Raw genomic sequence first — 27552 nt, 5'->3', positions numbered from 1 at the left:
CATAAAGAAGTGTGTTGTTAACTTAATGCCGACATTCCTACATGTTGTCACATGACTTAAAGATGACTCGATATTGGCAGACATTACTCTGGCTGCAGTGATCTAGAGGGGTGCCATAACATCTTGACTAATAATTTTGTGTGTAAAAAAAAAAAAAATCTTCTACGGACAGCAGCAATTCCAACCATAAAACAATTAACAACTTATGCAAATAGAAATGAAACAACTTGATTACTGTAGAGGATTGTTAAAAATCAAAAATTCAGAAAAACCAAGAAACCAAAATTATTTCTTAGAAAGGAGAAATACTCTCATTGTAAGAAACAGTAAAGTTTTTCTTTTTGTTCTCCCTTCTGTGCTAAACAACCTGATCCTAAACCGGGACCCATAAACTGCAACAGAACGCGAACTGTGGGCTTCTTGCCTCCCTAGTATACACTCGCCCCAAACAGCCAAACTGGCTGAACCATGCGTCGGTGTGTGTGGGCTGAACACTAACACAGACAATAAAACTGAATGAAATGCAAGATTCTGGATGTTTGCTCAGTGAGAAGATTGAGGGGCAGTGAGCCGCAGCAGATTGCCTCACATAAAAATGAAATTTGTATATCGTGTTTTCCAGCGTGCCGAGCTCAGGGCATTTTCCATTGCTTCACGGCGGGCGCGGGGGTCTGAGCGTGACGCGGTGCTACGGAGGCGCGCGTGCTGGAATTCACTTGTCACAACAGACCCGGCGTGCGGCCGTGCGGCCAGCCTGCCCATCCAAGTCTCTTCTTGCCTGAAGCAGAGAAAAGGCAACATCGAGGGGCCGTGCCACGGGTGACTGGTATCAGCAAGGTTTCCACTCTTCTGCTGGAAATGACGTGAATTGCTCAACAACGGAAGAGACGAAAAAAAAAAAAAAAAAAAAAAAAAACGCTCGAAAAGTACGCGCTGGTTTTCACCGGTTCGGGACGTTGCCGGGTGCTGGAGAAACCCGAGCCGCTGTGGTGACTACAGCGAGCTGGGCGTCGGAGAGCAGACGCCAGCAGAAAGCGCTTTAGACCGCGGCCTATTGTGCCCCAGCCTTTTCAGCCAGGAACCCGGTGTCTGGTGGTGAACCTGGAGTCGGCCAGACAGAGAGGAGGAAAGAAATGGGGGGGGGCTAAGTACAAAATGAGAGTTAGTACAGATGATTGGAGAACAATACGGGAAAGTGAGTGAAAGTTAGTGAGAAAGAGAGAGGCGGGGCAGAACGAAAGAGAGAGGGAAGAAAAGGAGAGAGATACAGACGGGAGGAAGGGCTTGAAAAAGGCCTTGCTGACAGGCATGGGGGCCACTCGTCAGTTCAGGAATATTGTCTGAAATCAATCCGTCATCACTGCCACATGCAGAGCGGAGCCGCCACTGACTCACAGGGGTCACTCATCCAAAGTTTGTCACTTTTCATTCCTATCCGCCTCAGTCGTTTGTTCAACACTTTGTTTGACATCAGATGCATGCTGGTTCATTTTTCACCTGGTGTCTGGGTAGACATCAGGTTTCAAGTGGGGGGAAAAAAAACTGCCCAAAAGTGTTCTATTAACACGTGTTTTAAAAGAACCGCAAGAAGCAAGAAGCCCCCTCTTTATTGAGGGCCGATTCATATAACACTGTTATACAATCTCCACACTGACTGCTTTACATTGTATCAATGTGTTATAAATATTAACAAAAATGCGAGCGACGTACTCACACTTGTGAGATACTGCACATGCATTACTGACTCCATGGATGGAGATGAGGTTTTCTTAAGTAGGCCTCTCCTAAGCACTTACTGTTTCTACGGCAGCATAGAGAAGCCAAAATGAGATTTCGCGATTCAAGCATTTTGTCAACTTTTTGTCGATCCGTAGCTGTTCCAAGGAATGATTGCAATCAATGACCAATAACAATCTGTCCCTGACCCCTAAAAACCAACCCATTGAAGGGACCTTTCCAGATGTTGGACAGTCAGTTCTTTAAGGCTTGTGAGAATGAACAATTGATCTGAGATAGTAAACTATGATGGGAATGTCCTGCAGATCCCGTAGGACTTTCGTTGTGTTTTGGTGGCTACTATCGAACAAAAGTGGTCCAGGAATGGTGACTGCTGGAACCTACAGACCCTACAGAATCTAAATGCTGGCGACAGAACATGAAATGCATCACAGACTGTGCCCATGCTGCTCCCTTCTCCACCACCCAAATTGGCCAGAAAAGCTCTCTAGGCTGTAGAACCACAGAGAGACAGCAGAAAGAGGCCTGGTCAGATAAATAACCATGATATACCAGGAGCAGAGATGGCAGAAAGCAGGCAAGGTGTTGGAAACCAAGTAAGCCAGGTCAGGGTATTACTTGGACATTGATGCAACCAACGTGTACCATAACTTGGCAATGCTATTCCTCGGTCATTGTGGGGAAAACCATTTTGAGACTCCGATCCACGGCAGCCCCACCTCACAGCTCATAGGGCTTGCGGGATCTCCAGTTCACGGCTAGGTGCCAGATACCACAGGACAACTTCAGAGGTCTCAACTGGTCAGAGGTGTTTTGGTGGCACAAGAGACACCAGGCAGGTGGTTTTCTGATGTTCTGAGTGAAAGAATGAGCTTTTCTTGATTTACATTTACAGCATTTATCAGACGCCCTTATCCAGAGTTGGAGTTACAGGGACAGTCCCCCTGGAGCAACTTAGGGTTAAGTCTCTTGCTCAGGGACACAATGGTAGTGACTTGAACCCGGGTCTTCTGGTTCATAGGCGAGTGGGTTACCCACTAGGCTACTACCACCCCTTGATGATTATGATGATTTCATTTACTGGCCACCACTGCAGAGCTTGTCATAGGTACAATGATAAACAAAGAGAGATTCATGCATCTAAAATTATAAATGCATGATTAAGGCTTTAGGCCATATTGCAACTTTCATAATCATGACGTGATACTTTATCCATAAATTGTTCAGTCAATGGCTTGTTGGTCTAGTGGTGTGATTCTCGTTTCAGGTGTGAGTGGTCACAGGTTCAAATCCCGGACAAGCCCAATGGCTGCTTTCAGCTACCAAAAACGTCTGATAACATTTCAGGGGCAGTGGTGGCCTAGCGGTTAAGGAAGCGGCCCCGTAATCAGAAGGTTGGCCACTGAGGTGCCACTGAGCAAAGCACCGTCCCCACACACTGCTCCCCGGGCACCTGTCATAGCTGCCCACTGCTCACCAAGGGTGATGAATTAAAAGCAGACATTTCATTGTGTGCACCGTGTGCTGTGATGACATTCACTTCCCTTTCACTATATATTTCCTCTCTCTCATTCTGCCAGGCTGCCCGTAACGTTGTCCACACTGTCCTTCCCCACCATTCCCACAGGCCAGTGAATCGGAATCTATTTCCACCGGCCATTGTCAGCATGCACCTTTTACTCCTCAACTGGCCAGTTTACTGGGGTAAAAGCAGTCAAAACGAGAGAGAAAAAAAAAACACATTCATTCACTCACTCATGCATACACAGACACACACAGAGCAAGGCTGCTTTTGGCCTCAAGCCCCTGTCAAAGCTCAGCTCCCATCCCTCTGCACAAGGAAATCAAATCAGTTTCACTGCGTGGTGCAGAATTCCAGTCTGGGATAACAGTAGCTGTGCTATAAAATATGAACGGACTCTGAGCTTCAGAGCATTTTAACGACTTTAGAGCAAAAGCCTCGGCCTCTGAGACACTGCAGCAGCCCAGTCCGCATTTTTCCCTTCTTCTGGGAGACACTCCTGTAGCAAAGGCCGTCTTCCCACAAACCTCCTGTCATGACAGTACAAGACGTACGAGAGTTCAACGCGTTTACGCGCGGGGGAAATCGAGCAGTAGCCATAGCTGCCGACATAATAAGCCGAGGTATAATTGCGGCGCTCTGAGATGATTTCACTCGGTGCACATCTCGTTACCATTTTGTTCCCACACACCGCTCCTAATGAAACACACACGTGCATATTAAACCCCCCAAACCACCCCCCCACTCGCAACCCCTCTCGTAATTCCTTCTCACGCACCCCCGGCATGGCAGCGGTCGGCCAAAAAAAAAAAAAAAAAAAAAAAAAAACAGTCCCTGGTCTGCCGTGTTCGCGGTTAGGGAGTAAATAACGCCCAGGCCGGCCCTAAAGCGCGGCGCGGCCGGCTGAGAGTGTTTAAAATTAATTACTGCTGCCATGTCTGACCAGGGGGACCAGTGACTGTAATAATCCAACCATTGTTCTCAGCAAATGGAGCCTCAGTAAACAGGGGCGAATGGGAAGTGGGGAGAAAGCGAGGGAGAGCGCGAGGGACCAGGGTTTCTGTGGAGGGCATGGCGATTAGCTCCATGGCTCATTGTAACGATGCTATATTTACTTGATTCATTTCCCCGGGTGTCCGGGTGATAATAAACCCGAGAAAGAACCGGCCGTGAAATTGGAAGGGAGGGGGACCTCGACAGCCTAGAAAACAAAATACAGAACATTTTTACAAACACACGGGCCAAAAACGATAAATGTAATCGGCTTGAGGCACTGCAATTCGCAGGTGGTGCTTGAATATTTAATAATATAAACGAGAAATCAGTCCCCATCTTGACTCCCACCACTGGGACGTCTCCCCTGCTCATTTCCATTGGCAAATCATTAATGTACCTGTACATACATAAACTCCAGGTCGGACTCTTGGCTGCCCCCTCTCTGCTTGATCAAAGGGAAACACTGGAAATGCTTCAGAATAACTTCTTAATTCACTGCTTTTCAACATTTTAAAGTGAGCAGTAGCATATCATTTAGGTTTGACGTTGTTAGTTTCTGACCAATACCTGTCATGTGTGGCTATGGCGCAATAACATCCAGTTTGCTTGAAAATGTGCCAGGAAACAAGTTATTTCCAAAAATTGCTGTAAAGCCTTCACATCAATTCACATCTTTTTACATTACACTTCGACAACAAGATAGTTACAGATATAATTATTTCACTCTTATATTTGCACCCAAAGTTTTTTTTTTATCATGTCAGGCATGATATGAACATGCTCATATGCACAATTTTACACAAGGATAAAAACAAAAAAAAATAAAAAAAGTAAAAACATTTTGCCCAGGAGCACTATGTGGATTAAAAAGCAATCCACACCGTGCCCCACGTGGCCAGTTTTGTGATCGTGCCGCATTAGACCCTAAATTCGGCGCGCGGCGGTGCACCTTCCTGACTGCCTCAGTTTGCATAGTAACAGCGAGGTGATGTAATTAAGGTCACAGAGAAAGTCAGAGCGGCCCAACCCTCTGCCCCGTTCCACCCCGGCCCCCCCCCCGGGCTTTGGCAGGTTGACTGGAGCACTGGCAGTGCACGGAAAATCACTACCGCGCCATAACCTTCTACCACTTGGACTTCTGTTAAAAAAAAAAAAAAAAAAAAAAGAAGAAGAACGAAATAAAATGAAACTTTGGAGTGTTGGGTTTCCAGGAAACTGACCTTGCTACGTTTCGAAGGAAATGGAAAACCGCCCGGCAGCCAAAAGTCCCTGAGATTTTTTAGTATTTTTTTTTTATGTCTTTGGCACATAATTGATTTTGGGGTATCTTCTAGTTACGAGCGCATGATGTCATTCTCCTGTAAAAATGTATATTTTCCAAATGGACTTGGCTGCACCGCAGGCTGCTGGAATTCTCTCCCGACTTACCTGCCTTAAACAATCCTTACACCAAATAACGATCACATGGCGCCCTTCACGGTTCAGACAGGCGAATATTTGTTTAATATTCCCACCAAGCCGACCCTACGGTTTAAAAAGATGAACGTCACATTTCATCGTATTGTGCAGCGTGACCCCTGGTTGGCCTGTGCATGTCGGCGAGCTCTTATGCAACAGATGAAGTTACACGTGTCAAACCGTCTTAAAGCCGAGCCCAGCTCGGGCAGGGGGTCCGGTCCACGGTCCTGTCATATGTGGCTTCTGGGTGAAGCGGTCCAGGCGCGTTAGCAAGACTGTGCGGGCAGCTGCTATATTTATCTTAAACACCCCCCTGACCACGACATTATCATAAAATCCAGCCACTTCCATTTTCAGGTCCACTGTAAAAGCCGCAGTCCCGCTCCTGTAAGAGAGCCAAAAACAGCACAGCGGCGCCGCCAGCCTTATTAATAAACTCCACAATGAGGGACTTGCAGGTAATCGCAGTCCTGCGGGATGGGCGGAGTCAGGGCTCCGGCCCATTTGCTGCTTTTGTCACAGCGAGAGCTGGCACACATCAGTAGGCAGCTGTTTATGGGGCCGCAGTGGTGGCTTGCAGAAGGAGGGGGGGGGGTGGTGGCTGGGGACTTGTGCAAACACCCTACAGAACGGTGAGTCTGCGGCGGTCCCGCTGAAAGCCGCGCTCATTAGAGGCTTTATGAGGATCCACTTGCGGCCGCTTGCATGCGCTCTGCTGCTGATAAAGGGGGGGGGGGGGGGGGGGGGGGGGGGGGGGGGGGGGGGGGGGGGGGGTGTCACTGAGCATGCAGCGCTGACAGTGAAGCGAAACCCACCCGGCTTTCAAAAATAAAATAAAAAAAACCACTCTTCTAAAGGAATGCGCAGTTGCCCGGTCTCCATGTCTCCCTCCACGCCGGCTGAGAAGAGCGGACCGTTACTAATCCAAAGAGAATATGTCCATTTGACCAGCAGGCCAAACGCCTGTAACACCGCTACATCCGAGGTTTCCTTCCCGAAAGAAGACGACCAACTCCTCTACTGCATCTGGTAACAAATTCTCCTCCTTTCTTCCCGTTTAATCAAATTCTTTATTTTATTCATTTGTTTTGTTTTGAGAAAATGGTTTTAATTACAATTCAATTCAAATTAGGTGTTCCATGTAACCCATAAAATATACAACAGACCACCCTTGCTATTCTAGTTTTTTACTAATCCAGTTATTATGATAAAACTGAAACATGTATAAAAAGTATTTAAAAAAAAAAAAAAAAAATTCACGTGCACGTGCTTCTGAAAACCGCTTCCATTCTCGATAATACAAAGAGGTTAAGAACCTCTGCAGAAGTGAGGAAAATGTGGTTAACGCAGCTACGTGTCAACGGCCAGCTCCAAAGCTGCCAGATACAACTGCGCCGGACAGCTGCCGGCCATGACCTCACCCTCCCAACGCCGACACGGACGGGCGGCTGGAGACGCCCGCGCCGCCATCAATGGGCTCCATTCAGCGCCCCTGCCGCGGCCCGGCTCGCGGTGGGGCTGCGCGGAGGTCACACGGCCGCATTATTGACTTATCGTTTAGCCTGTCTTCCTGTCAGGCCTCTTTCCTTCCGCTGGGAAACAAACCTGCTCCAAACTCATCTGTAGCCACATTAAAGTTCAGCCGTACGTAACGTGGAACAAGTCGCCTAGTCCTTGAGCTTTTCAGTCATTTTACTACGAGAGAAAAATTAGGGGGTGGGGCAAGGACACCCCCGACAGACGCAGTCACTAGGCCGAGCTCCTGCTTCCTCCCCTTTTTTACAAAGCCGTCCCGCAACTGGGATGTCCAGACCTGCCCCGCTTTCCCGAAGTTCTCATGCGGACGGGAAATCTGCAAACCAGTGTAATTGCCAGTTTGGCTCCATTCGGGCCTCCGCCTGGCGTTTGTTTAGGGTTTAGCTGCGCGCCGGAGACGGTGGACTGTCCTGAGCGATGGTGAATGCTGCATTGTCCAAGACACACAGATGCGATCTGCTCACACGCTCAGACCCCACCTCCTATGGCCGTGCAGTCAGGAGCATGACCTAGTTTTTCCTCTTTTCACCGCTGCCTCTCGGCCTTTGTTTCGTTTGCCTTTGTTTTAATTGATCAGAAATGTTTTCCTGGTTACGCTGCACCTACAATGCTGGCCGAGGTGAAGCGTCCGTTCTTCCAAAAAAGGGGGTGCTGAGTAAATGGAATTAAAAACGTCAAAGAATTGCTTTCTTGAAGGTAGGCATGCATTCATAACCCAAATTGGACATCGGAGCCATAAACTATTCAAATTGTCATCTGGCTGAGTACCGAGGAGTCTGATGATCAAAGAGGTTTCACAAATAGTTTCTCAAAACTAGGGCAGGAGTACAGAAGTACAGAATTAGGAAACGCAACAATAAAATTTGATCATTGATAGGCCAGTCGGTCAAACACACGAGTCAGGGGTTGCTGGAAATGAACATTATCGTTCGCACCTGCATCAGAAACCATGTCATATTCCTTTGTTTCTCACGTTTTTAGCATAATCATATTAACTGAGAAAATGTCTGAAAACACTGCACCACGCTTCTCTATGAATGACCCTGAGAAATATCAATTTTGTGCTGCTTTGCTTCTTGTTGGGTGTGTTAGGAAAAATCTCAGTCACACCAGCAATTAAAAATGTAAAAAACTGAGCTGTTCTGCAGAAGCGGCTGGAACGTGAATGGCACGAGATTTGTTACCTTGCCCTCAGAATAGGAATTTCAAGCAAAACTCGACCTTTCACCTTTCTTAAACACACGTCCTCTCCCTTACACACACACACACACACACTGAGCCGAAAAGGCAGACTTCCAGAGCGGCGTAAATCTCGGAGGCTGGGGCGGCCCTGCCGACTGTGTGCTTTTCACCGCGGGAAGCCAAATGGACGTGTTTGTTTAGCTAACCTGCACTGAGTGGACAAACACAGAGCCATCACTGCAAAGACCACAAACAGCCTCAGGAGGGGGGCACCCGTGGGTGCAGTCTTTCTCTCGCCTCTCCCTCTCATGTTGTTTTAGTGCTTATTTGTCTTTCCCCCCCTCTTTTTGACTTCTGCTGTTTGAGTGGTAAAAGGTTTGGGGCCAACTGGCCTTTACAATAATAATAAAAGAAAAGAAAAAAAGTTTACCTTTACTCACTGTCTGTTAGCCTGACATATTAGCCTGACATAAAGCAAATTAAGGAACACTGGACGGCCACAAAATAAAATAAAAAAAAAAAGAAAAGGAAAAAAAAAAAGAATAAGAAGCAAACGGAGCAAAGAAAAGAAAATGGACTCACCCCTGGCAGCATCTGCCAACAGAAAGGCTGTTAACACAAACAGGGACCCGAGAAGGACCTTCATTCCCAAAGGAAAGCGCTTAAGATTTCAGCTCTACAAAAAAAAAAAAATAATAATAATAAAAATAATAATAATAATAATTGCAAAGAATTTTTGATAACATTTAGCACCTCTCATCAACTAATTGACACTTGTATTTAAATATATATATATATACTCTGAACAAATTAGTCCCAACCTGGGCTCAGGAATAATGGACGCAGAAGTAACGTCTGCGTCCTTTTACGCCCCCAAAACGTAATATTCGCTCAATTTGTGACCGGAAGGCACCTATCCGGAGATGAACGTGACCGTACGTTTCATTCTAGCTCCTACCGGGACTGCTGGGCAGCGTCAGCCGCGTAACGAGCCTCCCATTCCGAGACGGAGCCTCCGCGCTTCTGCTGGGGGGCGGTGCGCCGCTCTCCTCCGCCGTCACATGGCAACAGTCCGGCGCGCGCGGCCGACGCAGGACGTTTATTAATATTACTACTCCGGTCGCCCCGGTGTGCGGCGGGAGTCGGGGCTGCTTGCGTGGGGACGAGGAGGAGCTCGAGCCGCTCGGCGCGGTAATGGAGAGAGAGAGGGGAGAGGGCGAGAGAGAGAGAGAGAGAGAGAGAGAGAGAGAGAGACGCCGGTCCAGCCCACCGCAGAACTCGCCGCGCTCCGGCCGCCGCGGACCGACCTTTCAAAATAAGAGTTACTCTGATTTTAACACTCGTTCGCAAGGCCACGTCGCGTAATGAGACGTGGAGCTTTTTATTGCGCACTCGCGCATGTTGTGGGTTTCTGTCGCTGTTGCTTCCCTTTAGCCTTCATGCAAATGTCTTTTTGTCAAAAATGATCTACAGAGTGGAGCGGCAGTATTTGGTAAAAGCCTCTGCTTTATTAGAGTAGGACGTCCGTGCGCCGCGTGAAGGGCGTGTCCGTCCGTGCTGCACCGCGAAGCTGCGCGTGATAACGCGGGCCCCGTTAAGTGATCGGCGCCAGTTGATCAGCCGACCAATCAGACGCGCCGAATCCGCCCCCTTGCGGCGAGCTCAGGAACTCGACAGCGTGGCTGGTGTGGCGCACAAAAACTTCTGGAGGAGTTTGGTGGTTGATTTGTTTGTTTAATAAAGTGCGTTCTATGAACCAAAATTTTGGTGCTTGATGATATTCCTATAACTTTAGACAGGAAGCTGTGCAATTACCATATATTATATCTAGTTCTCAGTATAACCTAAGATGAATATACTTTTAAATTGTAATTTTAAAAATCCATAGTTAATCATCTACTGAATTCCTTTACATGCAGGTCATTTTTTGTTCATTACAAGCAAACGTACATGATCCAGAGCAGTCCCCATGAACCCATGCATGGTTGTATGTGCCCATAAGACTTGGAGTTTTGGAGATGAGATTTTCCAACAGGTGTATCCCACCTCATGCCATGATGGCATCACTTCACAAGTTTAATGTTGTCACCTCTGGCTTACAGTCTCAGTGGATGTAATTGCACTGAGAAAATGTATTCCCTGCATAATCGGTCTGGCGGTAATTGGTATTAAATGTGGAATATCACAATGTTGAAATGATTTAGCACATTTGTTAGATGTCACAGTGGCAACATCTCCAGATGGTCCATGAACCCTCAGTGTTACCAGGCAGGTGGACTGTAAACATGCTCACCTTTTCCACTTTATCGGGTGCCTTAAAGATACACTTAGTAGTCAATATTCTGCCGCACAGAGATGATCATTCATCTGCTGACCCCAGATGACATTATGATGATGTGGGAGGAGCAGAAGCAAGGCTGACGTTGGAGAGGAATGTTGATGTGCAGCGCTTGGAGACTATTATAAATGTACTGCATTGTTAACAAACTGCCATGACATTTACACAAGAGACAAGAAACCCCAAAAGAGGAAAACAGGTTTTTATTTATTTATTTTTTGTTTGTATTTACAGGACATAAAAACTAAATCATTTTTGAATTTTCAAATTCTTACCTCACTGTGTCGAAACCAAATTTACAAAATATTACCAAGCTTTGAATAAATAGTGTATACGGTTATCATTAACTTGTGATTCCTCTCAATACAGAAAAGTAGTAATAACATTTTATACATTTACATACGTTATGCTCGTTTTTTTTTTTTGCTCTTTATAAAAGAAAATATTAATATCTCCTCAAAGTCATTTTCATTGTACTTAATAAAAATAAAACTGCAGTGATATTCATTTTAGGCCTGAGAGTTTGCTGAAGGTCAAAAGAACAAGATCAGTACACTAGGTCAGACTAGCTTAGCATTAAGACTTTGGAATATGCCAATATGTCTCTGCTCGTGTCCTCACTTGACAGCCCAGATACATTCTCAGTATACGATACGGAAGAAAGCAAACTGTGGCGACTGGAAGATGTTGCTCATTGGATGTGGACCTCACCAGGCATGGAGAAAGAAGAAGGAACTTGAAGATGCACTGCCTGATCATCGGAGCAGCTTGAAGTCCCATGTGCATTAATAGTCAGAAATGGTAACAACAGGCAGAAAGTTTAAATGAAGCAGACATATTTTCATCTGCCTGTTCTGACAGTGTTGTTCACAAATGAAAAAATGCCAGAAAAGGCAAGTTAATGCACATTCAATTTTTCTGCCCTAGTCTTAACTATTAAAGACAGATATGAAGAGGATTCAGAAAAGCTGCAGCGAAAGGTATGGACAGAGAGTCGTGAATAAACCAAAGGCTGGTGCGGAACATGCTGAGGAGAGGCCAGCCTGCTGGGATCTGAGGTGGGACCAGAAGATGGAGGAAGGATGTGTGGTTTGTGCAATTTGAAAACAGGCCGCTCGGGTAGCAGTTGCATGACAGAGCATGAGGGGAAGCACTTGGGTGAGGTAGGGGGTTTGAAAGAGTCGCTGTTGGTATCTGTATGAAGTGGCACAGCATAAGCAATGGGGAAGAAACACAAGAAGACCCCATCCAATCTCTCGATTCATCTGTACACAAATGTACATTTAAACAAGAATTCAAAACACACATTGCACATTCATAGTCATAGCAAAAAAAAAATAACAATAATAACCTCTCATCCATATAAAACATTTTTAATAATCAGTCCCATGTGTCATAATTCACTACTTTTTTTTTTCTGGAAGTAGCAAAATGAACAAAAAAAAAAAAACATTATATCAAACTGCTAATAAGAGCACAAAAGCTTGACCTGTGGTGCAGATTATGTATATTATTGTAATTACACCCATTGTATTACATTCACGTAATGTGTATTGAGCCCTGTGGAAGCCGGGTTTGTGGGGGGTGGGGGTGGGAGGGGAAGGCCTTGGTCTTTTAACCAAGTTTCAGGAAGTGAACTTGAGATATCCCAAAAACAAACAACAGAACAAAAAAAGAAAAAAAGAAGATATTGCCAGTGCGTTTTTTTTTTTTTTTTTTTTTTAATCTTGCAGTGTCACACATTTGTTTGCTTGCTGTTTCTTAAGAGAAGAAAGCCAGATCCTTTGGCTCCATATCTGGTAGCAGCTTATCAAGAATCGCCGTGTCAGCTTACAGGTGTCCGTTCTCCACCAGTCTTTTTGTTGCAGGAGCAGATGGGGCTCATATACTAGTAAAGTTTACTTGATAAGTTCACAGTTTTTCTTTTTTTTGTAGACAGTATTGCACGTGTATGTTTTCAGTGAATCTCTGAATGACTGTGAGTGTGTGTTAGTGTCAGATACCCGTCCGGTCGCTGTAAAAAGGAGTGACGTGGAACATGTAGCAGTGAGTACACACTCTCACTGGTTTCATCTGACCGTACCTCGGCAACGGAGCGGAGTGGGATGAGCAGCGTGAACAGAAGATCTAACATGAAAGAAACAAAACACACACACTTTAACAGCAAAGTTACCAAAATGCCATCCTCCACACATGCTGTAGAAATTACATTCAAAATCAAAAGCATCCACAATAAAAGCACTTTCATGTTATCTAGTTTTAATGAGATCCATGAAGAAAAGAGGAAGAACGAGCAGAAATGAGGCTCTTGCCACATGTCCTGCTCCCTGAGGAGAACCAGCCATACCTTCCCACAGCTCCTGCAGTGATGTTTCCTGCGAATGACTGTGAACGGAGCCTTACAGGCGACACATGAGCTGCAGGCCTCATCAGGAACCCATTCAGGAGGATCTGACAGGAGATAGAGAACAGCAGGAATTCATCAATAGTGATAACCACATGGCAGGGCCCCCCTTCTATTTGGAAACACACTTACTGGCTTACCGCTATATACTACGGTTAGTATATGTATTAAACTATGCAAGATTTTTTGTTGTAAATACAAGTCACACTTTTGAGCATCCCTCATGGGCTTTTATACATGTATACATTGCTCATAGACCACATTATTAAAACATGTTTTGCTTAAATCCTTTGCTTAAATTTTCATATCCCTGCTGCACACAAGTTGCCAGGCTGAGCGGAAAAATTGGCTGTATTGCTATATTCAAAGCATAAACCCGTATGTGACTATTATTAAATTCTTGATAATTTGGGGGGATGGCCCACAAACAAGTGGGAAACGTAAGAAACGGGATAGGGTATCCGGAAAAACAGGAAAAATTGGCTGCAACGGAAAGCTACTAGGAAGGTTCTAGAAAATACTAGTAAGCTGCTAAGGGCTCGTGCTAATTGCAGGTAAAGCAAAGTCAGTGTAAACCCTTCATTTAATACTGCCTGCTCTCTCGCTTTTTCTTTTTCTGTTCTCAGTTTCCTCTAGCACGGTCTTTGGTCTCTTCCTCTCACTCATGATGTAGATACTGGGAATTCCTACAGTCCATCCATAAACACTGTGGTCCCTTGCAAGAGATTTTGTGTCCAGTCCAACTCAGTTTACTATCATAATAACTTAATGGCAGAGAAAATCTTATTTATTGCTAGGGGGGTTACTACGGGTCATTCTTCTCTCATGAGGGTTTCTCACCTCACATGCGAGAAAGACAGAACTCAGAGCTCAAGGAACAGGTGGATGCTGACCTTCAAACTGGCCGTCCCGAGCTTTGGCTGCAAGCTCCCCAGATGATATGGTCTCCTGACAAAGGGCACAGTCCTCCAACACCGCACTGCGGAGCCCTGGCCCTGCTGGAGAACAATAGAACCATGCCTTACAGATGCCCACTGGGAATTGTTCTGATGAAGAGGACAGCACGTCAAGCTGTGAAGATCACAGTAGGCTTCAATGAAAGAAGAGTGCAGCAATCAGGCCTACGCAGTGCAGCACCTCATCGCGCATAATTCATAAAAGTTCATTCATATGGGAGCGCTGGAAAAGACAGCAGGGGGAAAATATATATAACAAAAACGAGCAAGCGCATTAGGGCCCGCTGTCAAAGACAAGATGGACAGGGCCTGAGTGCTGCAGTTCTGTAAATAGTCTGTACGTCAAATAACTGTATGAGTTTTGTCTTTTTTGTGAATCTATGAAACCAAAGTACATGCAATTTTCAAATGTATACACGTAAATCCAAATGTTAAATGTACACATTCACTATTTATGAATTCATTGATTAAAATGAAGAATTTCAGTTAAAAGTTCCCATCCACAAATGAACGAACGGATTTGTACCTTTCTTTTGCTTGTCAATGTCGCCCTGCTCCGATTTGGTTGCCATGACCTCGAAGAGTGTTTTGAGAATGCTGCGCAGGTCGCTGGCATAGTTGGTCTGCAGTTGGTCAGCCACCCCTGAGCACGAAGGACACAGGAGCGCAGGTGAGAACGCATGCGGTAGGGCGCACGCACAGTACAAGTACCGCTGTTGACGGCGGCGTGCCTGATATGCAGACGAAGAGGCGGTGGATGAGGTCGCTGCTGCTGTGGAAGCGGGAGCGGATCTTGTTGCGGGCGGCGGCCTTCGCGGCCTGCAGGGCCAGCTGGATCTCCTGGTGGTCCAGATCCTCTGATGTCCCTGAACTGGCAGTCAGACTGCTGACGGGGCTGAAGAGGAAACCATTACTGAATCTGAAGGTCTGAATGTTCTGAATAGAATTTATGCCCCGAGTGACACACACTCTTTGTATCTCTATGACAGTTATGAGCTGAAACGTGACCATTTTTATTTGGCTTTTTAAAAGCGATCGTCACTTTCTACTAACAATTCATATCGAGGCTCACTTTCACAGATTTTTTTTTTTTAAACTGCTGATTCTAAATTGTACAAAAGAGCAACGGCAAACACACAAACACACACAGTTTACCTGGGAGTGTATGCACTGGAAAGACTACATGTGGTGACAGACACACTCTCACAGTCACTGCTGGAAACAGAACTGAGAGGCGAGCCCCGCAAACTGAGGACGTAAAGTAAAAAACATAAATGGGACTAAAAACAAGCATCTGAACACATGATTCATAACTGAAAAGGATAAACATGAAATACATTTGCATGCTAAAAAGTAAGGGGAAAAAAAAAAAAAAAAAACCTTCAAAAACGTATGCCACACACACACCTGGAGGTCTTTTTGATGCCCTCTTTGGTGGGATCTCTCTCGCCACGTGTTTGTATGTCCTGTGTGCTGCCCTGTGGCCTCCGGCTATTCCTGCCCTGGTGGCTGCAGCCTTCGGACGTCCCCGATCCCAGGGCGTGGCACGTCTCGCAGCAGGGGCACTGTGGGGAGCCGGGTCCTTCCTCCGCATTTTCGACACCTTCTTTCAAGGCGGGACCCTCCCTGGTTTGGCGTGGCGAAGGGGGCGTCAGGTGAACAGCGGAGGAAACATTGCCGGAGTCTCCCATCCCCACCAGACTGTTCCGTGCCTCCCCTGCCAGCGAGCGAGCGACGGCCAGCGCCACCTTCTGCTTTTCTGCCCCGAACGACAAGCCCAGCGTCGCCATGGCAGTGGCACTATCCACGCCAGAGTCATCACGAACCGCAGTGTCGTCGCAGCCACCTGCGCAGCACACACAGGAGTTGAGCAGGCAGTGCGTGGCCACCAGGGCTCCGCCCCCCATGTTGCATGGCTCTGCCACCTCCGATGGGCGGGGCAGGACCATGGCCAGGTCTGATAGGCTGGGGGAGTGAGGGTTGAAGATAACCGTGGCCGAGAGCTTCATGCCACCAGTCCGATGGGCGATGACCTCCGCTGCCTCCACCACCCCAGCTCCGCCACCCACTGCCACTTCCTCCCCAGGCACCGCCTCCCAGCCGTTGCTCAAGGAAGTGACAGCTGGATCGAGGGAGGTAGAGCGCTGTGTCCTTTTGGGCTGCCGGCTGGTACCATTAGCCAACTCTTCTGATTGACAGGCTCTCAGCCAACCACTGGAGGCCAAATCCGTAGTGACTGGGCCTGGAATTTGACTGGATGTGGACATCAGAAGCGGTGCGTGTCCCACCCGTAGCTCGTCTACACTCGTCACTATGTCACCCCCTGCTACCCCCACCTCCAAGTCCTCCATGAAGAAGACACGATCCTCCTCCTCCTCCTGGTAGTGGCCGGGTGTCCGGCGGGGCGAGGCCTCGGTGCTGGAAGGCCCACTGGAGACGCCATGCCTGTTAATAGGCCGGCGGGCTGGGGAGTGACCCTGGCTGGGTGGGGAAAGCAGGGTGGACATCTGGTCACCCACCTGATGAACCATCATGTTGAGCTGCTCGATCTCCTCTTCATCGTACTGCATGGAGCAGGCCAAGTCGGCTTCGCCATCTTCATCACACAGAGTTGTCTCCTCCTGCTCCTCCTCCCAGACACCATTCTCTTTAGAGTGGGAGGTGCCAAGAGCCACGTCCAGGGACTCCTCCTCCTTGTCTTGTCGCTTCTCCACTATAATACTCTTTTCCTCCTCTACCTCCTGGTTCTCTGTTGTGCTTGAGGAGGGCTGGCTGGGCTCCCCGACTGATGAGTGGTCCTGACCTTGTGGGAACTCCCCATCCTGAGAGACACAGAGGCTGCGTTCCAGAGTCTGTAGTTCCTCCTCTGTTAGTGTCTGGAGCAGATCCCTAGAACAAAACGGCGATAAAGTCTGATGCTAAAAATGCTAAATTCACACCCGTGTGTAACCCTGCACAACCTGGGCGCGCCCCAACTGCACCCACCCAGCTACCCCAAGATCCTTTTTGATTCCTGCCGCTGCACATTTCCTGTGTCAACGTTAAAATTCTAGCATTATACAATTTGAGTCACCCCTTACTTGAAATGACTGAATTAAAAACCGCTAGAAGTACAGAGCTGCGTCTTCTGAGAGGCATTAAAACCTTGCTGCCCTTTGGCTAGATCTTTACACCTCACAATATGAACAATTTATATACAACCTAGTGAAATCCATTACTGAGGGACAACCTTGGCTCCAGGAGATAATGACTGGTTCATTCGGCTCAATGAAGAAAGTCATTAGTAATTATCAGAGCTTTCAGTGTATTTTTTTCAGATTTTATTTAAAAAAAAAAAAAAAAGTTCAATTAGCTACACTTCACAGTTGCAATTCAGTGATGCTTTCCAGCAAATAACCAATGACCCTTAAAAGGTCAAGATATTGCAATTGAATTTATACTCGAATGGAGTACAGGGGGATGAATATCTATATTATCAAAAAGCTGGGGCATCCACATGTATTGTAAGAAACAAGGAAATACACTAATTCTCCCTGTCTCCTAATAAACTCAACAGAATATTGTTCTGATATGTGCTGGAAGCCACATGTGCAGAGCGGAGCAATCAACCAGCCAGACTAGTGACTGACAGTCTATCCTCACAATAACTGGGCAAGTGAATGTTTAACATAACCTATAACATCTCAGATCATTTTGTAAGACATGACTAAGAACAAACTTGATAATACAGTAACTATCAGCTCTTGAGATGTAAAGTGATGTAATGAGACAGGGTGAGTTAGTAAATAGTCAATACATGTCCAACACTATGAATTTTAATGTATTATTAATAATCTTATACCAATAAACCTGATGTCCTATTCACTCAATTGCAGTATTTTAATACCACATTGTTCAGTCTTGCCCTTATTATCAGTGTTATATTGTCTGGGTAAGTCAGACTAACAAGGCTTAATTCAACAGTGCAGTACCTGATCTTCTTTAGTAAAGTGCGAAAAGGCCGGAAGAGCTCAGACATGTCCTCTGGTTTACGTTCCAGGTTCAGAGGTCCTTCAGAATAGACAACCAGGCCACTGAAGAGACAAAATCCCGGTCAGAATAAAGATGATGAGGAACTCATCAAAAAGGGTCAAAGAGAAACCAGGAAAATTATGACATGCAATGACATACCACACAATGGCCAGCCTGGGGATTGTAAACATAAGAGCAGGTTCATAGTCATCAATCATGTCTTGTGTAAGATATCCCAGTTTCAGTGCCCTGCAAAAACAAATACACATTTTTAACACATAAATGTATGAGAGGAATCCTATCAGTATTCTGACTGAATCAGCTCTAATATTGGTCTGCCTACAATGAGTGAATGATGTTGCTTAGCAACAACACCAACCGCTGGATCAGAGTTGGAACTATTTCAATGGCTTCAGCACACTGGCTTCCTGATGCCTAAATCCTCAGCTCCACTCACCTTTCCACTGTTTCACAGAAGAGCACAATCACCTCCTGCTGGACATAGTACTCCTTTGGCGTCTTCACAGGCACCATGGCTGACACATAACTAAGAGAGAGAGAGAGAGAGAGGGAAAAAAATAACTTCAGGGACACTACTGTCAAACTGGTGTCAAGGACAGATATATAAGCGTGGGGCTTGTTTGCTAATGTAAGGTCAAACCAGTTCCTACACATATTTAGAAAATAATTTCCATGATTTTCATTTACTCTAAGGCACATTTTCATGACCGTACATTCTCAGAAAATTCTGTGCGAATGAAAAAAAAAAAAAAAGTACCATAATATTGTTAAACTGAACTTATGACAACCCTAAAAAGCTTAAGATTGCACAAGTCAAAGCCCGAGTAAAATGGGCCCCAATCAGGTTCGGGCATTGATCAGCTGTAATTAACATGACTTATAACAGGAGACATGCGGCTGAGAAAGTTCTAGAATATGGAAGCAACAGATGCAGTACCAAAAGAAGTGGTTCACTATGTAAAGCCAGCAAAGATTCTACAGACCTGCATTAGTTTTAAACGTTGTAGTTGTAAACGTTGAAAAAGGTTTCTCACGCGGTCTCACAGGAACTATGAACTTCGTTATACATTCATGTGTCAATCACATTTAAATTACTTTTCCAGAACTTGATATGTTTATTTAGTATTCCAAAACCTTTCAAGGCCTTGAGATTTTTCTTTTCAAATTCCATGACTTTTCCAGGTTTTTAATGAAACCGTGTCAAAAACATCCTCGGGATGCATCCTGAAAATAATAATAATAATTTTTGCATAACTATAACTGCGTAAATCCTAAACCTAAGCCCACCTGAGCTCAAATTCAGCAAAGAGGCTGTCAAAGTGGCGGAGGGCGTCTTTCATGCGCTCTGTGTAGAAGTTGATGTCACGGAGCGCTTGGTCACGGGTGATGTTCCGCACCTCCTCCAGGCTGCGGGTAAGATCCTTGGCCAGTGGTCGCATGGCCATGCTCTCAATCTCCCGGTTCATAATAATGGAGCCGGCAGCCAAGCACTGCACAACAGGGACAAAAATACACATGGTATCAAAATTACGCGTATGTGTGTATGTATGTGTATGTATACATATTTATGTGTGTGTGTGTTGTTCAGTATTATATTTATGTACTTAACCAGGAGTCTATAAAAATATGTCAGCGAGGAACATTAACTTCATGCTATCAACTACGTCTGAACTACAAACCTGGGACTCCTGCATTACAACCCATTAGACCACAAGAGGGAGACAGACTGTAGGCAAAGAATCCAGGCTTCTACCATCCAAGCTATTCTTATCTAAAAATACCTCACACAATGTACTTTAAAAAAAGAACAGAACAGATTGCTCTATGGTGGAACTCCACAGTACCATCACATCAAGAGGTATGCAGAAGACACAATGAAGAACAAAAAATAACTTTCTTGGGGAGACTTTCTTGGTTTCACTTTGCAATTCTCATGCTTACGTGACTTCACAGATTCATAGCCAATTATCCGTTTTTAAAAAGAGCATCACTGAGCCTGGTCCTTTCACAATGTTTCATTAAGCAATGAGCATTAAACAAGCAGCCTCTCCAGGGAGCCTCCACGGTGACGGCGAGAGCAGTGTGGCACTGCACCATACCTACCTCGGCCCCGAACCACAGTTGGCCCGCCAAGTTGTCGTGGCGAATCTCCTCGGGGAACTTTACACAGAAGTCTCTGTTTGCCCGGTCACCAGGGATACACTCATCCATGATCTGATTAATGATGTTCAGCACGTTATCCTGTTAAAAGATAACAAACCTAGTTTAATCAATAAGTAATTTTTCATTAGCACAAAAATGACGGCATTATTAATAACTGTATTGTCAAATGACTGTTAGCACAATACTTATTTATTTAGGGCGGTTTAGGACACTGAAATTTATTAAACCATGAATAATAACACCATGAATCAGTTCTGAGAATTTTCCCAGGACACATTTAATCAGAGAAAGAGAGATTTAATGAATGTTGAGAACAATGGTGTTCAGTTTAGTACTCACTGAATACACATTTATTTACTGGAAACTGGCCTAGAAAAGGTGACTGAATCCAATGATTATAATCCCACCCCCACAAGCTAAGACTGGCAAAATATATTGTAAAGGTCAAGGACTGATTTTTAGATTTTGTTCTTCTGATGATGAATCATGTTTCTGGATTAGTAGTGGGCTAATAGCATTTGCTGTAGAACGATCACAACTATAATAGAGTTGTCAAAAATATCTCATCATAGGGGTGACCATCACGTAAGGTATTCAGTGATGAGCTGAACTCGCTGCTGGTCCTCTCTGTCTTTCAGCTGTGAGATGCCTTGCCACCATTCAAGCTGTTGCATTGCAAACTGCCTGGCTGGCGGCCAGTGATTCTTTCCACGTTGCCAGTCATGGATCATTTCTGCCAGACAGACGTTTCTCTACTAGACTATCAAATGTAGATGCTACAGGGCATGCCAGTAATTAGGAAATCATTTTCAGCAATGCAATGAAAACATGGCAATTTGAACAAAGTATGGCAATTAGTTAAGGTTGCACTTTTATACAGTAATACAATATTATACGAAACACTCAAAACATTAAACCCAAAGTGAATACATGGCTACAGATGCATCTAGGCAATGAACAGTCAGTCCAGTTCACTTCTGAACACATCACTATTATCTATCAAAAGTTGTACAAGGAAAGGAGGACCTTCACCAACAGCAAGGTCATGAGTGTCAATGGCTCAGTGACGCACACGCAGAGTGAAGGGGAGTGAAGAGCTACCAGAGCACATAAAGCTGAAGAGAGAAAGATGGTGTCAAAATGGCTATAATTTAGAGGCTTTATTTACATACAATAAACATGGGCCATGGACGAAAGTGGCTTGTTCTGAATAAATCCTGTTTTATTTTAGGCAGATATTACACCGAGATGCCACACTGACAAAATGAATTAAGAGCTTGAAGTGTTGACTTGGCCTCTAAATTCCCAAGATCTCAATCTGATTGCACAATTGTACTGGAATAGAAGTGCAGACCGTGGAGGCACCACCTAACAGTTTATGGATTTGGAAATGGATGTGCTGCTGACATCTTGTCTTGATAGTATTAGGCAGATGGGTTTGCATTAACAAAGCTACAATAGATACCAGCCACCCAACAGAAACAAAGGGGACGGGAAAAAAAAAAAAAAAACTAATTCTATGACAAAGTGTTGCCAGATTGGGTGAACTACTGTGCAGGTAAAAAATATCTTGGCAAGAGTTGAGATTAGTTTGCCATAAGGTAGGCAAAATATGTGCCTACCTTATTTGGTTGAATTTGAAACATACCACAAGACTATACATACACAAAGGTAATATAACAGTAAAAAAAAAAAGCACAATGACCCAGTGTTATGTTACAGTGATGTTAAAAAGCAGCCATGGTAATGAAATGGCAAATATTTTATTCTGGAAGATTTTTTCTGGGCTGGAAGCATCAGCTGGACATGGCAACATTGTCTGCAGCTCCACAACAACATAATGTTTTCCCCATTATCCGGAAAAAGAGCCATGGTGCGAAAAGCAAGCAGAAAAATTGAAAGCCTCTCGCTCGCAATGATCCACTTAAAATGGAAGTAGGCTACATTTTGATAAAGAGAAGCATTTCATCACCAGCACTCAACCTGAATTCAAACACTTGGAGGACACAGCTGCACAGCACAGATTTTCATTCAAAAGTGCCTGGTCAGCAGAGCGTATGCTAAAGTTCATAAAAAAACGATTAGGGAACTGCAGCATTCCAACTATGAACATGGCATTAGCTGAGACTTTAAGGGAAAAAATCTAATCAGTTAAAACTGCGTTAAAGATGATGTGTCTTAAGACTTTGCTCTCCTTATAACAATAAAATCCAAACTAGTCACTGCGAGGCCAAATAAGCTGTTAAAGTGAAAATTTCACTTTGTGATTATTTGACAGTAATACGAGTTCCCCTAACCTTGCAGTAGCTCGGTGATGGATATAAAAATGACAAATATTATTTTTCATTTTTCACTTCAGATTAAGTACTCGTGGACCACTAATATACCAATATAAACCGATATAAAAGCAAAAAAAAAAAAGTCTATGATCTTCTGTAGGCAGTGCTACATATACTACATACTGCTAAGCCACCAAAAAAAAAAAAAAAACAGTAACTAAGATGAAAATCCTAAACAAAGAGATGGACTGCACCAGTTAACTTAGCTCAACTTAATAGATGTTCTTTTCAAGCAGCTTTGGGATACAGTGGGTGCAAGCCGCACTCGCACTATATGATTATGATGTAGAGCACATTACCGGCAATCCTATTCTGGGTGGATGACTTCACTCTATAATTGTTTTTCCCCTTTGTGTTATTGCTCGAACCAAAGGGTTTGGTAGCATAATTAGCATTCCAATCTCATTGACTGAAAATTGAAAATGACTACAGTGGGACGAAAATGGACCAGCAAAAGAGGCAGGAGGAGAATGAGGAGACTGAAAAAAGGGTGGCATATGTAGACAGAGCTGTGAACCTGTTATAATAAATACGTTTCTCTCAATTTTCTTAAACTAAGAGAGGCGATGGAGAAGCGGAGAGGAAACAGACGGGAGGTGACGAGAGAGAACTTGAGCGAGACAATGTGGTGCTTTAAATGGCCATTGATAGAATATTTCTTTCTCGGCATGAATAAGAGTCGTCTTCAGGCAGCACTTCACAAAATAACCCTTAACATCTTCAGTTGATTACTAACCCACTAAGTACCCATTGACTGAAGCATAAGGATTTTTTTATTTTCGATCCCCGTTTTCTAGTCTTGTCTTCTTTCATGAGCATGAGGGCATTTTAAACCCATTAGGTCTAACGACCTCCATCATCTAGGACTGCTAATTATAACACTGCAAAATCTGGTTCACTGCCTCTATAGGTCAGTCCATTTCAACTCAATTTGTAACATTAATCTGTGAATCTATTCACTGGCCAGTCAACCCACTTTACCTGGTTACTATGGTGACAAGTTACAGATGATCAAGGTGAGACGGTTATAGTCACGTGCTTCCCTAAAGCATGAGTGCCCTGATATTAAAGGATATTTTTAAACCGATACTCCCCACAATGAAGTGCATTACTGAAATCAAGACTGTAATGACTATGGTGCTCGACCTCACCTTGTGGAACTATACAGTTTAGACATTATCCATAAAACACTTGCGGCCATCAGAGATGCATGGAAATGTAAGCAGTGTGGCTAGAAGCTACTGCTGAGGAAATCTAAATTGTATAGAGCAGGATGATCCATATTGTCCATGTCTTCTTTAATTATTATGATTAAGATTATTAGAGATACATATTTCCATAACAGTGCACAGCTGTAAATGTGTACAGGGTATTTGTTTCATGATGCTCAAAGGGCCTTAAAATTTCAAAAGCAAATGTCCCCTCCCAGAAATCATGACCTGGTTACGCAACATAATTAGCATGGCTGGCTGTCAACAGTAGGAATTATTTTCTTGATATTAAACTAGAAAGATGGGGACAGTGGTTGCCAGATCTGGCTGACATCTCCCAAACCTGGCAACTCACCAAAAGATGTAGATGGTTTAAGTCCACTTTAAGTGCCACATTTTCATTTGACAAACACTCAACGGCATCCATGTTGTACACTGCAGTACCAACTGTTCCAATGCACCAGACAGGAAAGAACTAAAACCAAAACCAAAAAAGCACAACAATATGCTTGTTCTTGATCAGGTTTAATTTTGCTGCTCTGGAAAACATTTCAGCCCTGAAACATTTTAACAGGAATGTTAGGGCTGCCTAGGGCAGAGACTCAGAAGACTCTCTCTAATTTGCTTTTTAAACCACCAGGGTAGCCAGTCATTCTTCCACAATGGTGTTCTTCTCAAATTGCTTTTTCAAAGAACATGATCGCTCTGAATTGGTCAGCATTTACTGGTATTAACCGTGACCTGAATGGTCAAGCTTGGACAGGCCATGGTGGTGCACACACAAGATACACACTGTGGGGTGAAAAAAAAAATCATATAAATGTACTTCACATAATTCAGACACTGTGCCTGAGGCATTTTTTCCCTTTTAATAGGCTTTTGATCTTCTTGTCATTGAAGCTTAGTTTTTTTTTTTTTTTAAGAAGGTAACTGATAAGCGTATTTTGCAACCACAGTTACAGATATTGTATTGAACTGAGAACAATTACCTGGCAGGAGCGGAATTGGTTGACCAGCAGGGTACACCTCTGGGGGTCCTTCCTGCCATCCAGGCTGTCCAGCTCTGTGGCCACCTGATTCAGCTCCTCATCTGCATAGTAAAACTGGGCCAGGAGGTGAGAGTCTGTCCTCTGCAGAAAAGCAAGGAGTGTGAAAAACAGGCAGAAATGTGAGAAAACACGACGTCAAAGCAGCACAATGTAGGAGCAGAACTGGCAACACACCTTTTTCAGCAATATTTGCAAAAAACATGTAGTATCTACACTTAAAGAATAATTTTTTCAAAATTTGTTGTACATGCACGTGTCAATGGAATTTGTATTCACAGTGGCACAAGAAAAAAAAATCTCAGCAGGAAACAAGTAAATAACTGTCGGTAGAAGGTAATGGGGAGAATAATAAATGCTCTTATCATCATCCTATTTTAATAGCTTTTCTCTTGAAAGGAAAATGCACAGCAGGTGTCTGCTGAAGTCCCATTCTGATGGAGGACCACAGGAGGAGAAGACGACTGCAGTTCAAGCGATGAGCCACACTGAGGACGGTGAGTCTAATTTACTGGGAACTGTCTGCGTCATGGTAGAAAACGCTAATGATGTTTGTTTCGTGTGTCAGATCACGCGCAAAAGGCACACAGAGTACATATACATGTATGGGACTCTGTGTGATGCAATCATATGCAGGAATACCATGCAAAACCCTGCACAGATTAAAAAAATTTATTGAATATATTAGAGGGCTTTCATGCTTTGTTCTATAAATCCACTGCTGTATTTATTTAATTTTTTTGAAGGAGGGCTGCACAGCTGTGAAACACAGACAGCGCAAGCAATTTTCTGGGTCTGGGTATTGGTGTTCTGGGTTAACTGCTGTGATGATGGAACAATAAGAGGTGATGTGTTCTGTTTTTTTTATTTTATTTTTTTTATACGCAGTCAGAGTCCTAGGACATGTTGTTAAAAGTATGTTCTCAACTTTGCATTACTAAGAAAAAGACAGTTAGAATGCATGTGACATTTCTTCATTATATACTTTCCTAGTCTAAATACAGTTATGGGCCAATAATGCCAATAATGCACACACACAGTGTGATCAGGTCATGGCAAGGCTGCAGAGCTCCACTCAGAGCGTCTTAAACATTTCACACGTCTCTCCTTTCTGAACAAGGTCATGTACAGCACAATCTCTATATATAAACCACTTGGGAACAGCGAGACCGGAGCTGTGGAGCCCAGCTACTGACACAGTAAATGACAGACGAGAAGGAGAAGCAGCAAACAGAGGGTGATAAGAGAGGCAGCTGCTAACTTGGGCATGAAGGAGATGAAAGGAGAGAAAAAGAAAAATGAAAGGTGGACATCGCAAGAAAAATAAACAGATAAAGGACACGGAAATAAATCAATAAATACGTTAACAGCACGTTGAGGGCTAATGGAAAAACAAGAGGAAGTGGAGCACAGAATTGACATCATCCTATGTCCTCTGGTGCAAGTGAAGATGCCTAGTCCAACCTCATTCCAAAATCACTGCCGAATATACTTGCTGTTAACTATGTATAAATGTACGTACAGCTGCGGTCTGTATTGTTGTGGACGTACTCAAAAAAAGAGTACAGATGCAATACCCCCGTAGTTTTATAGGGGCAGTGTTGCGAGATCTGATGACAATTTTAAGATACAGCTATTCATTCATTCGGTTTGCGGCCTTGACACTGACCCCTGGTGGTAAGGAATACACACTACAGATTACGACGCAGAGTACAGTCGTGGCCAAACACAAATACTGGTTTTCACGAAGTTTGCTGCTTCATTGTTTTTAGATCTTTTTGTCAGTTGTTCCTTTGGTGTATTGAAGTACAATTACAAGCATTTTATAAGACTTTTATTGACAATTACCTCACGTTTATATACACTACACAAATACACTACTAGCTAGCTACACTCCTGCATGCTGTCTCAGATCTGCAAATGAAATGAGACTGAAAACTCCCTCTTCACGGGGTCTCCGATCCCAATGGCTGTTGGAACAACTTGGTACCATTCTTTATTCATGGCTGTGTTCTTGGGCAAAATTGTGAGTGAGCCCCCCACTCCCTTGGATGAAAAGCAGCCCCACACATGAATTGACTTTCTTGGGACCCTGAAGCCTTCTTCACAACACTTGAACCTCTCTCTGATGATCAGATAAATGGTTGATGTGGATGCAATCTTAGTAGCAGCAATATCCTTGCCCGTGAAGCCCTTTTTATGCGTTGCAGGTAACCATGAGGAAGAACAATGATTTCAAGCATCACCCAATGAACAATGATTTCAAGCATCACCCTCCTTTTAAAGCATCCGTTCTGCTGACAGAATGATCTTCAGCCTTGTGCTCACCAACACTCGCTGAAATGATCTCAGCAGGTCCTTTTGTGTCAGGGCTGAAATGCAGTGGAGCTGTTTTTTGGGATTAAGTTCATTTTCATGGCAAAGAGGGACTTTGCAATTCATCTGATCACTCTTCATAACATTCTAGAGTATATGCAAACTGCCATAATAAAAAGGGAAGCAGCAAACTTTGTGAAAAACAGTATTTGTGTCAATCTAAAAAACTGTACAGAGAGAAAAACATGACTGTACGGGCTCAGGTATATCACCACAAACATTAACAACGCAACTGTGTACGGATATGCATGTAGCT

At 44.3% G+C, this 27552-nt stretch overlaps 2 protein-coding genes across 6 annotated transcripts in view; both read right to left on the bottom strand.

Annotated features, from left to right (window-relative positions):
• Positions 1-9574, bottom strand: part of fgfrl1a (fibroblast growth factor receptor like 1a) — a 34302-nt gene extending 24728 nt beyond the window's left edge. Inside the window, exons 1-2 of one of the 3 annotated variants that reach the window (XM_028980619.1) lie at positions 9371-9574; positions 9014-9107 (exon numbers count right to left, since the gene is read on the bottom strand). In XM_028980619.1, coding sequence (XP_028836452.1) covers positions 9014-9077 — 64 coding nt within the window. In that variant the 5' untranslated portion in view covers positions 9078-9107; positions 9371-9574. Of the gene's footprint in view, positions 1-9013; positions 9108-9252 lie in introns of all 3 variants that reach the window. The other 2 variants (XM_028980610.1, XM_028980628.1) reach the window with 2 other exon arrangements.
• A 2896-nt stretch (positions 9575-12470) lies between these two features.
• The window catches only part of zfyve28 (zinc finger, FYVE domain containing 28), a 32090-nt gene continuing 17008 nt past the window's right edge, over positions 12471-27552 (bottom strand). Inside the window, exons 2-14 of one of the 3 annotated variants that reach the window (XM_029000571.1) lie at positions 24864-25004; positions 20265-20402; positions 19449-19651; positions 18598-18687; positions 18300-18389; positions 18101-18202; positions 15537-17018; positions 15285-15377; positions 14861-15024; positions 14656-14772; positions 14067-14171; positions 13117-13220; positions 12471-12896 (exon numbers count right to left, since the gene is read on the bottom strand). In XM_029000571.1, the coding sequence (XP_028856404.1) occupies positions 12765-12896; positions 13117-13220; positions 14067-14171; positions 14656-14772; positions 14861-15024; positions 15285-15377; positions 15537-17018; positions 18101-18202; positions 18300-18389; positions 18598-18687; positions 19449-19651; positions 20265-20402; positions 24864-25004 (2961 nt within the window). In that variant the 3' untranslated portion in view covers positions 12471-12764. The remainder of the gene's footprint in view (positions 12897-13116; positions 13221-14066; positions 14172-14655; positions 14773-14860; positions 15025-15284; positions 15378-15536; positions 17019-18100; positions 18203-18299; positions 18390-18597; positions 18688-19448; positions 19652-20264; positions 20403-24863; positions 25005-27552) is intronic. The other 2 variants (XM_029000580.1, XM_029000590.1) reach the window with 2 other exon arrangements.

The sequence above is a fragment of the Denticeps clupeoides genome, chromosome 1 (assembly GCF_900700375.1).
Source record: "Denticeps clupeoides chromosome 1, fDenClu1.1, whole genome shotgun sequence".
NCBI classification, from domain to species: Eukaryota; Metazoa; Chordata; class Actinopteri; order Clupeiformes; family Denticipitidae; genus Denticeps; species Denticeps clupeoides.
This window is presented reverse-complemented; position numbering and strand designations above follow the sequence as displayed.